This window comes from Drosophila obscura, unplaced genomic scaffold (assembly GCF_018151105.1).
Source record: "Drosophila obscura isolate BZ-5 IFL unplaced genomic scaffold, ASM1815110v1 contig_97, whole genome shotgun sequence".
Taxonomy (NCBI): Eukaryota; Metazoa; Arthropoda; class Insecta; order Diptera; family Drosophilidae; genus Drosophila; species Drosophila obscura.
In genome coordinates this window covers 1,033,522-1,045,128 of record NW_024542891.1, presented here as the reverse complement: position 1 = coordinate 1,045,128, position 11,607 = coordinate 1,033,522, and the positions used below count along the sequence as shown (strand labels likewise).

The 11,607-nt window shown below is 45.1% G+C and overlaps 2 protein-coding genes across 2 annotated transcripts; one reads left to right on the top strand and one right to left on the bottom strand.

Annotated features, from left to right (window-relative positions):
- Positions 1–515: 515 nt before the first annotated feature.
- On the top strand, positions 516–1,687 carry LOC111074383. The gene is made up of 2 exons (XM_022367137.2): positions 516–1,079; positions 1,152–1,687. Exons 1-2 carry the CDS (start codon positions 858–860, stop codon positions 1,479–1,481), a joined length of 552 nt encoding a protein of 183 aa, XP_022222829.1. The 5' UTR covers positions 516–857; the 3' UTR covers positions 1,482–1,687.
- On the bottom strand, positions 1,614–5,165 carry LOC111074382 (frizzled-4). Its single transcript, XM_041596222.1, has 4 exons — positions 3,682–5,165; positions 3,365–3,621; positions 2,843–3,300; positions 1,614–2,811 (listed from the first exon to the last, which is right to left on the bottom strand). The coding sequence occupies exons 1-4, from the start codon at positions 4,737–4,739 to the stop codon at positions 2,338–2,340; spliced, it is 2,247 nt and encodes a 748-aa protein (XP_041452156.1). The 5' UTR covers positions 4,740–5,165; the 3' UTR covers positions 1,614–2,337.
- Positions 5,166–11,607: the final 6,442 nt, after the last annotated feature.

The following is an 11,607-nucleotide window of genomic DNA, read 5'->3' as shown; positions in this document are numbered from 1 at the left end:
ACTTGGTTGACCAGCAACATTAACGTCACAGTTAGTAAACATTTCGTTTTATGCTTTGGCCGTTTTTGTTTGAACCTCTTTTATGTAAACAATTAAAAAAAGGACTTTTGAAAACTAGCCAATCTTGTAGAAAATTGATGTATCTATCGGATAAAATTATTCTTTTAGGGCTGAGATGGCCAACTAGCTAGTAATACTAAACTGAATATCAAAATCATGGAATACGATTTCAATCAATAAAATACAACATTATCCCATTGTCGACCAGGGGGGTATTTGATATTTTCACGAAATTGATGTAACTTTAAAATATTTTACGCATTACAGGTGAAAGATGTCGGTGGTCATTTTTGTTTTGTAAGTAAAGAGGAGGATGGAGCTACAACGAGCCTTTACAAACAGTATTATTTTCCGCGGTGTAGCATAGTGGGCACCACTTTTTAAATAGAGGGGTTTTAAGTGGGTTAAGTGTCGTATTTTTTATCGTTATTGGTTTTAAGCCGGCCAGCAGAAGAAGAAGAAGCGGCATTTAATTTATTGATTTGCACACTACTGAGAATGCCCCCATGGCACGCGATGCAAGGCGATTGTGAGTCGCCGGCCCCGAAACCAAGGACATCATTACCCCCCTCGCTGTATTTGGTGAAGCGACTGTAACGTGTTTTCATGACCAAAACAACAGCGGCTGTGTCGGCCCGTTCAAACCCAAACGGACATCACACACAACACAAAAACTCACTCCGTGCGCGACATTCAAAGCACTAAGTATTCATCAATATCATCAGCAACTTTGTTAAGTGCCGTGCCGTGCCATTGGGACTAGGATTAGGATTAGGAACTGCACTGCTACCACTAGGATGTCGGTGGCTTCAGCAAATGGCTACATCGCCGGAAACGGCGGCGGCGTTGGTGGCGGCGGCAGCATCAGCGAGACCGATAATGTATCCGCCCTTGAACTGCAATCGAATCGACGGATGCTGTACTTCAGTGACGGCGTCATGGAGGAGCTCTCCTCATCCAGCGATAGCGAGACAGAGGCGGATGTGCCCGACAAGGGCTACAATGTACAGTTGGACGAGGTGCGTCATTCTCTTGCTCCTTGCCATATGTTGCCACCAATCGAACTAACGTGACTCATTTTTCATTCGTAGCGCGAAATGGCGTTGGGGCCGCGCCTACGCTACAAGGCCAGCCGCATGGGCAATAAATTCTTAGCCGGCATCGACTATGTGGGCGGTGGTTTGGCCTCCTTGCTGGGCATCACCAACACCAAATATGCCACCGAAATGGAGAGCTACCAAAGGGCCAAAATCCAAGGCGACGAGGACCTTGACAATAATTGGACATTGCCACAGCAGTTGCAGAACAACAATCACAACAACATGAATCGCAACGAGACTGTCGTGCTGTGTGCCCCAGCACGCAGCGAGGGGGTACCGGCACCACAAGTGCCCCAAACCCAGCAGCAGGGCCCACAATAGTAGGTGCTCGCTCACTCACTCGCTTGCTCATCAGGTGGGAAAAAGCTCCGAGAGAGAGAGTGAGAGAGGGAAGAGAGAGTGAGAGAGAGATTTTGATACTCCTTTTTACAAAATGGTAAAACCAAAACGCGGATGATATTCAACTTTTCGACACAATTTATTCGCTAGCAAATAAGTTAAAATAAAAGAAATACAATTACTACAAAAACAAATCATCGATTAGTATGCGAATATATCGAGGATATATATAGGTATATATATATGTATACATATATGTGTGTGTGTGTAATATTGTATTTTGTATTCCCCTTAAAGCTAATGGCACACTGAATACAGTTTAGGAATTAATGCTAGCATTACACATTAATACGATTGCGTTCCCATTAAGTACACTTTCGGTTCGATTTGTGGGTCGAGCGAGGGAGGAGAAAGAGGAAGGGAGGGAGTGCGGGAGGTAGGAGGACACAGCAAAGTCTCGGGGCCTCTGCTTTTGAGGACATGAACATGCGTATCACAGTATTTGGTAGCTGCGTTGTTACTCCATCAACAAAAAAAAAAAGAGAATACAAAAGAAAGGCAAGAATGGTTACGAATTAAGTACAACACCAAGGGAAGGGAATACGAGTGGGAATACGAAAAGAGGATCCTAATAAAGGGTAGGGATATATACACAGTACATACAACAAATGGTAGGGGGGGTGGGGATTGCGATAAGGCGAAACGCATTGATTTTGACTAGCACTCAATGGAATGATCCCACACAGCCGAGTGGGCGTGGCATCCATTGATATAACAATTTTCCAAAACATAATTTAGTTAACCCTTTCTACTAGCTGAGGAATCCATCCATCCATCCTTAGAGCAGCGTCTCATCCCCATAGCGATGCATTTGGGGATAGTAGTTGCTGTGGTGGCTGTACTTCTGGCTACCCGCTGGATAATACAAACGATGGGAGGAGGAAGAGTGCTGCTGCTGCTTATGCTTTTGCTGCTGCTGCTGCTGCTGCTGTTGTTGATGATGATGATGATGTTGATGATGGTGGTGTGGCTGCAGTTGCTGGGGACTGTGACGATGATGGTGCTGCTGCGGCTGATGATGATGGTGAAGATGATGATGGGAGCCAGTGCTGCGGCCTAAGGTGTAGTTTGATATTTGATTGAGCGAAATGGAGCCGGCTCCTGGCGGCGGGGACTTGTGCTTGTAGGGACTGGGCAGCGGGGCACTGGCCATAGACTGATGCGAGGGTCGCACCGAATGATAGGAGACAACGGTGCTGCTGCAGGCGGCATGCGATCCCCGGGAGCTGCTCTGACCATCCAAATGGTGCATCTGCAGCTCCTGTTGCTGTTGGTGCTGCCGCCGCCGCAGCGGCTGACTGCTTCTGTGGACGCATCGATATCTGGCGCTTGTACATGGTGGATATGCTGGGACCGAGGACCCAGGCAAAGCAGCAAATGCCCAGCATCAGCTCCATGAAGGCGCGCACCAGAAAGGGCCACAGCGGTGTGCTCGTCTCCCCCGAACTCAGCCAGATGTCGATGTTGGCAAACTCATAGATCACCGCCAGCAGCAGCAGGGCGCTGGCCAGCCCGTAGATGAACAGAAAGATCCCAATGCCGGAGCTGCTGTGCGCACTCAACTGCTGCAGCTGCTGCTGGAGACTCAGGGAGTTGGTGTTGCGCAGAATCTCCTTGTTGCGGCAGTGCACCAGGTAGCCGGATATCAGATTCATTGAGCCAAAGATCCAGTAGATGAACACTGGCGTGGCCACCAGCACCTGCAGGGCCCTGTCCGACTGGTTGCCCACAAAGCAGGCGCCTGCAAAGGAATCCACGAATCACAGATTAGCTGGAATCTCCATGGTGGATCGTGCGCATCTTACCCAGCAATTCGTCGGCATCCACATAGCGGAACACAATGACGGCGGCCGTTTGGAAGGCCGGCAGGCCCCAGGCCACAAAGCACACAAAATTATTCTGCGCCAGATTCTGATGGGCACTCGCCTTGGCAGCCATCCTGTAAGAGGCGGCCTGGCTGACGGGACTGCCGCCGTAGGTGGACGGAATGGCCACGTGCCCCTTTGAATCGGGACTGTGGCGGCGTATATCCCGATGCCAGCCCAGACACAGGATGGCCCACCTGCAAGCGGATATCACAGGGGATTAGAAGGGAGTCAGAAATGATGGGAGCCATCCTTACCAGGCACAGGCAGCCATGCCGAAGTAGTAGCGCAGCAGGAAGACACTCGCACAGGCCGCATTGGACAGGCCATCGACGCTGAGGAGGGACTCGTTGGGCGCCTGGGGATCAGTGCCGCAGGCGGTGCCCGTGCGACCAACGATAAAGCGTACGGTCCAGCCGATGGTGACCATGTTGTGGCACCAGATCGAAGGTGTGAGCAGGCGCGACCACTTGGCGCTGGCCAGCTTGCTGTCGTCGCCGACGAGGAGGCACAGAGTGGCCACAAAGGCCAGGCCGAGGGCAGCATATGCCCAGGTGGAGACCCAGATCTCAGACAGATGCTTCTCGCTGGGCGTGAAAAGAATATCTGCCTCGCAGAGCGGTGCACAGCGACCGGAACGCGGCAGCTTCACATACAGATGGGATTTGCCCAGTCCCGAACAGTCCAGTGGCAGTTTGCCGCCTCCCATTCCCACTCCGCCCGCGCCGATGCCGCCTCCGCCAGCAACTGGTCCGTAGAGCTCATGCTCCTGCATGGGCAAATGCATCTCGCCGGGCCCCTCCATGCACATGGTCTCGTGGTTGTTCTCCCTGGGAAAACGATCGCAGTCGAGGGCCTTCGGCCAGGGGAAGCCGAAGCCCTGCAGCACGGGATGGCAGCGAATCCTCACCGACTCGCACAGGCTCTGGCAGGGGCCGATCGCGTGCACCGGCGCCTTCGGCGTGCACATGGGCACGTAGGCGGCGCACAGGAACAGCTTCAGCTGGGAGCTGCAATCGTACTCGATCAGCGGCGCGAACGTCTGCAGCGTGTACTCCACATCCGTCTGCAGCTCGTGGCCCACCAGATTGGGCATGGAGGTCTCATTGTAGCCGATCCCACGGCACATCTCAATCCGTATGGTTTCACACTGCCGGAATGTGGGCGGCGGCGGCATCTCTGGCGGGGAACTGGAACTAGAGCTGCTGCTGGAGGTGGAAATGTTGCTGGCGAACAGCATGGCCCTGGCATTTGGCAGCGGGTTGAGCAGGAGGAGCATCATCATCAACAGTAGTAGGAGGAGGAGCAGTGGCATCTCGTATCTCGTGCGTCCGTCTGTCTGTCCCACTGCAAATCGATCTTATCTCTGGTTTCCCTTTATGCAGATCCTATTGCCGTTGCCGTTGCCGTTGCCGCTGCTGCTGCTGCGACTGATGCTGATGCAGAGAACCTGTTCCTCTCTCACGGTTCTCGGTTTCTTGTTTCTCAGCTTCTGACCATTGCAGCCGTCTCCCCTCTCTGTCGCTCTCTTCCCTCTCTTTTTGGCTGCCACGCAACGTTGTTTTTGTTATTCTTATGCTTGTTCTTGCTCCTGTTGTTGTTGCGGCGGCGGCTCCCCTGTCAAGTCGTTAACTACCTTTCGCGTCGTTCTTGTTATCGTTGCCACCGCTGCCTCGGCCGCTGCCGCGCTCTGGTTCTGCTGATGTCTGCCACCTCTGGGGCCGCTGTCGCTGTCGTTGTCGCTGTCGTTGCCCCCACCCCCCGTTGTCGTTATCCAAAACTTGTTTCTGCCTGCTCCTCCTCCTGTCTACACCACCCCTCGGCACAACAAACACACCACACAATTCCCTATGCAGATTATCTTTGTAGAGTGGAAAAGTTTATCCGCTTCGTTTGGCTTCCGCTTTATATGATTTTGATTTTTTTGATTGTTTCCTAAAAAATTCCGTTGGTATTTATTGATAAAAAATCAATTGTTATTTCAAGAATTTTTTTTGGAATTTTTCGTTTTTCGTTCTCGTTTTGTTTGTTTACGCGACAGTGTGACCAACACTGAAACCCTAGAGAAATATTGGCTTGGCGCGATCGGCTGAAGACAGTGCTGCCAGAGTTTCAGGATCACAATAAGCAAGATTCGTATATAGAGCTAAAAAGATAACTCCGATAATGCCAAAAAAACATAAATACATTGTCATTATTAGCTATTAAATTCAAAACTGGCATAACATTTTATTTTTAATTATTAATTTTTAAGACTTTTGTTTAATATTGCATTCAAAGTTTTATTTCGCATGAAAATTCATTCAATGTTGGCATTAGACCAAGAGAGGCAGAGCTTATAAATCGAAATTATAGCAAGTGGCTCAAATAAGTTGTTTTTCTAGCACCTCTGCCCAAAACTTAACGCTGTCGTCTTTATGTTTCCATTTTAATAGAGTTTTCCAAAATTCACAATTTCATAAAATCATACCAAATTGCTATGGATAGCCTTCAATAAGCTGAAATGGCAGCACTGATCGGTTCCAGCTGCAGTGATTTCGATAGGTCTTTCGATAGGTGGGATCTTACTAGGCGCCATCTGGCGCCTTTGGCGTGAACCTGCTGAAGCTTTTGGAAAGTCTTTTAAATGTCGAAAGCTTTTCTGTTTGGCGCGCCTGAAGCTTAATTTGAATGTCCTTGCGGGTAATATATTTTAGTTCTTTATAAATCTGTACCCCGTACGGCTCATTATGGATGCATGTCCCTAGCAAAACAATCAGAGTAGCCACCAGCGGAATTATTTATAGTTGTGGTAACAGAAGCGTGGGTTAAAGGGGGAGGCATTAACAATCATCACCCACGCATTCCCACAGCCTTTTGTTGTTTCTTATTTTTAAATGCAGCCACCTCCCTCTATGTCCCTTTCTCTCTCTCTCGCTCTCGCTGTCACTCTCCTTTGAACTCTGTGGGAGTTTGGGCCCCGCCCATAATGATGTCCTCAGTTTATCCTCTCACGGACGTCGTTTCACCCCTATACTCACACATACGAGCGCGTTTATGTGTGTGATACACATGTGGATAACGGTTATTCGTGTGCGTATGAGTGTGCGTCAGAAAAGGATATAGCAGTGCGAGAGAAAGAGAGGGGTAGCTAGAAAGAGAGAGAGTGAAAGAGAGTTTCATGTGTGCGATGTGTGGCCGTTTATGTACATATTTTGCAGACCCGCAGGACTCTATGCGTGTGTGTGTGGTACATATACGCACGCACACGCGCAGACGTACGCTGTGGTGCCTGTGTGTGCCAGCATTTACACGTATGTACATACATATGTGTGTATGTATCCCTTTTTTCACCCGCTCGTAGGTCGCCTTCGCCAGGACACGACTCTCAACTAATTACGAAAGGCAAATGAAAGTTTTGCTGCTTTTACATCAATTTACATCAGCGGCAAAAGAGATGGAGAGGGCGGGCTGCAAACATACTTACATATGTGGGAGATCTAACGTTACTTTACAGCACATATGTACATACATACATATGTATGTAAATGCTGTAAGTACATACATACATATGTACAGAGAATTTATGTAATTGCAGTGCTTGCCCGCCAATCTCTGGGAACCTTCTGATGAGTTATTCGACGTCCTTTCTTGTGTCCTGCTCCGTGCCGCTTGTCAAACTCATAATTCAATTCCCCAACTTGTCGTCAGAGTATCCCCCCGCCCCACCCTCCTTAACAGTAGAGCTCTCCACCATCCACCATCCACCGTTCACCTACCCATCTTTCACTCTTTGTTTTCATTCTTTGCTTTCTGCTCTTTACACTTTCACTTTTCCATTTTTTTTGCATCAGATTTAGAACATTTCTTGCATTTTTTATTTTTTCTCTTGTGAGGGATATACCCTCTCCCCCATGGGGCATCACGAATTTGGTCAGTGACAGGAATTCTGAGTTGAATTATGAATATGAATTCAAGATCGGTATGATTCCAGTTCCATTACCAGCACAATGTCAGTGCTCCCACTGGCACGTCCACGTTTCCTGTTTTTAAACATTTTATACATACATGTAATTGCAGTGGGAATCTTCGCATGAGTTCTTCTATGTATTTTCTTGATTTTACTGATTGCAATTCTTTCGGAATGCTTTCGATCCAAGATCCAATACTTTCGATCTAAAACTCTAACATTTGTGTAATTTTAAACAAATTTAAAACATTTTTAAATACCTCATTTGCATTTCCGGCCCGGGGGTTAAGGTCAAACCATGGCAAATGTGTCCACGCTTATGTGAAATTTAAACAGTGAATATATGACCCCATCATACCCATCATTCAATCTGAAATATAGATAGAAATATATAAATATTTGTGGTGCCTCATCTGTTCGGAAGCCGCTGAAAATTGTAATTTTGCTGGGCTAAGAAATTTTAAAAGTATTCAAGTTAAAGAGTGTTAAAGCATTGGACCTGCCAGAGACTGCAATCATTTTCACTTTTTTATAAATGCTCATTTTTTGCCCCCATCTACTACTGCCTATATACATATGTACGTATGTATGTATGTATGTTCATATATACTCGTAGATGGGCCTCACTAGGTGGTGGTGGGGCGGTGTGGCATAATAAAATTCACGAGAGAAGTCGCTGTCGAAAAAAAATGTAAAGCGCATCGAATTTCCAGGCGTCTGTACAGTGCTTAACATTCACATAGGAAGCAAAACTTTGCTCCAGTTAACAGGGTTAATGGATTCTAAATGTATATTCAACAGGATGTGGCTTTTATTTAGTGGACATGCGTTATATGCTAAATGCTATAAAGCATACAAATCAATTATTTATTTTTAATAGCAGAAATGATTGTGTAGGGAATTATTATTTGATTGAAGAACCCCAAAGTTGCAGTTTTAATAACAGCAGCTGGTTGGAAAAATAAAGTGACAAGGTAGAATCAAATTATTGAATTAAGTTTTTTCCCCTTAAATGTTGGATGTTTGATTATTATAATTTAGTTTATGCTGTATTAAAAATTGTGCAGCAAGACTTATCCTCAATATCTAGATCTGGCATTGAACCTAAAAATATGACGTTTGGTGTACTGAAAGGCGAGCATTTCTTATGCAGTCGCAACTGGTGCATGCGCTAGAGAGAGCAGGCAAGAAGGAGCACACTGAGAAAGGTGTTCAGCCAGCGAGACAGAAGCCCTGGCCCTGGACCAAAACGTGAGCCACGACTTGGCGGCAGAAGCAGAGGGAGGAGGAGGAGGAGGAGCAGCAGCAGGACGAGGCCCAGGGCCCCGAGGTGGCGGCAGAGCGCGTTGATGCACAAAAGCATTTGCTGCGTGTAAACTTGACTTTGAAATTTGCCTCATTTACACTTGCCACTGCATTTTGCACCTGCCCCAGCCAGACACACACCCCCAGACATCCCCACCATGCCCACCCAGCGCTGGGTGTTCCCTTTTCTTTTTTCTTTTTTTTCCTTATTTTCTGCATACTTATATAAAGCCTTTTTAACTGTTGCATGCCCCCGTGAAATGTTTAACCAAAAGCTGTTGGCACAGCGATCCTTTCGGACGGGGTAAAAGAGATTGGAATTGAAGGATTGCATTGGATGGGATTGGGATAAACTGGTTTTCCAGATCGCCCTGTTTTTCAGGGATGGATTTGGATGTTTCGGTGCTTGCAATGAAAAATGGAAATTTTAATCAACTCGTTAATGGAAGTGCCTTGAAATTTACGTGGCACTGCGGCAAACCGGTCACAACAATTATAAAATTTGCAAGGAAAAAATGCATAGAAAAGTAAATTATGTGAATGGATATTCCATAGATATGTATCTATGGGATAAAGACATAGAGTATCTATACAGAGTATTCAATGCCGTCAAAAACCGAAAGTCGACAAAAATCACGAAAATTATTTTCGAGAAGCCAATGCAGGCGAAAGTCGAATTTGAATATATCTGACGTGAAGTGTGAAATGAAAATGGGTATAAATTTTGCATTCAATACGAGATATTGCTATTCTATATTATATGATTCCCCTCTTACTTTTAGACACATTCTTCTCCATCTAGGAATATCTTTCTTCGGCGGATAGCCCGCCTTCTACAAGAAATAAAGAAAGCAAATTTAATTTAATTGTATGCCCAAATTAAAATTAGTTTTATATAATAATCCTGCAATTGAACATTTCTTTAAGTGAGGCAAATACTATTCAGAAACGTTTGAATCATTTAGACACAATATCCAGCACTAAAGCACTAACTAATTGAACGTTTTTGGTCCAAGAATCATAGAGTAATCTTATCATTGATCCGTTTTATATAAGTAAACCATTTTGCAAAGTTGAATAAAAGACACTTATACTGCTCTTATGTAAAGTTTCCTTATAGCCTATATGCGCTATGTATATATACGCATTTCTCTTTTTTAATGTGTATTATTCTGCCGAAAATAGAAAAACTTGTTTAATATTCATAAAATATTCAAAATAAATACGAGAGCATTCCATAAGTGTGTTTTTGTTTGTGCAAAGGTCGTTGCTACCAGGTCGCACCTACACTTACATATGTATGTACACATACATATACATATGTATGTATACTGAAACGCACATACACGCATATGTATGTATGTATACTTTTACCTTGCACTTGTCACAAATACTCGCATTTTTCTCGCGTTGCTGTATTTTTTTGCTCTCGCGCTTTTCATTTAATATTCAAGAAGCAGAGTAGGGTAAACAGCAACAAAAGGGAAATTCACAGGCTGCATCTGCTAAAGCATTTCAGGGTCCTGCCGCCTCCAAAAGGGGAGGGAACTCTTTAAGATGAACATTTAAATTATTCAGTTTTTATTCACGAGTGTATCCGCCATCTGAGATGAAATACATACATATGTAGGCATTAGCCGTAGGCATTAGGTTGCATTTTCCCATTTAATATGTTCTCCATTTAACAAAGCTCTTTAATTTGGATCTTTAAACTAATTATTTATCATTCATCTAATGGATTAATATTTAATATTTTCGTATTTCTACTAGTTATATTTTTGTTTCTTCTCTAATTCTTATTACTCCACAGTAAACCTTTGTTTATATATTGTTTAGATTAAATATTCCCCAAAATTGTGCGAAAATTGAATGCTGTAAAGCCGTCGGCAGGATTGATTTGTTGCAGATTAATGTTGTTGCGTACAGCAGCCTTTTTTCTATAGATATACCAATAAGAGTCTGCTCTAATACATGGGTAAGGAACTTTTCTATACTTTTGAAATATAAATACCTATGTAACTCCTTTGCGTAGATCAATATATTATATTTCTGAAAACTTTGTATTATAAAGGTTCAAAGCGCTCCTAAGTAGATCCTATGTTCATTCTCCGACTTATTTTAGGCATTTTAGCAGACTTCTGCTTTGATTTTCTTGAGTAAAATATACCAAAATATTCTCAAATTTTTTTAAAAAATCATTTTGATATATTTCATAATAAAATAAAATACATACAAGTTAACACATATTACAAGTTATCGCACCCCCTTAACTTCATCATCTTGCGCCACCCCACACATAACATCTTGCAGCGCTCAGTTCAGAAAGCTGACACAGCACTGACGCTGTTGTGGGCCGTCCCTCACTCCATTGGCCAACGGCCGTCGCCTGATTCTGGCGGATGTGCGGTGGTCAGCGAATTCCATTCTTGCATGAATGGTTCGCGAGCGGGGGATCTGGGAGTTAAGTTTAGTTTAAGATTTTACAAATAAACGAACGGTTCGTTCACTTCTACTCCGACACATGTCGTAAAACATTTATTAACTTGATTATATCGTTGAGCCTTAAGGGCCAGCGAAATAGAGGGCAGTCACCCTCTCAACGTAATCTCCATAAGAAGACCCAGTTGCCAAACGGCAACCACCGCCCCCCCGCTACAAGAGCGGGACACGGGAATCCGATCGCTGCCGCCGGAGCCGCAGCTCGGACCAACACCAATTCAAGCCACCTCCCCCCGCTACCAGAGCGGGCCACCGGAAGCCGATCGCTGCCGCCGGAGCCTACGCACCGGACCGCAGCTAGGACTAACATAGATTAAAGATAATTGGCGCCCAACGGGATTGGAAATATCCTAAGAGAATCCACGTCCCCAAAAGATAAAACCATGTAAGTGACTGTTCGCAAAAGATAATAGATTTTGAAAAAAGTAAA

Bases quoted from the DNA above. Each gene is read 5' to 3' on its own strand.
- LOC111074383 (XM_022367137.2), top strand. From the start codon at position 858: ATGTCGGTGGCTTCAGCAAATGGCTACATCGCCGGAAACGGCGGCGGC. The intron at 1,080-1,151 runs GTGCGTCATTCT...TTTCATTCGTAG, and splicing joins ACAATGTACAGTTGGACGAG to CGCGAAATGGCGTTGGGGCC.
- LOC111074382 (XM_041596222.1), bottom strand. From the start codon at position 4,739: ATGCCACTGCTCCTCCTCCTACTACTGTTGATGATGATGCTCCTCCTG. The intron at 3,301-3,364 runs GTAAGATGCGCA...ATTCCTTTGCAG, and splicing joins GGATGCCGACGAATTGCTGG to GCGCCTGCTTTGTGGGCAAC. The intron at 2,812-2,842 runs GCGGCAGCACCA...CAGGAGCTGCAG, and splicing joins AGCAGTCAGCCGCTGCGGCG to ATGCACCATTTGGATGGTCA.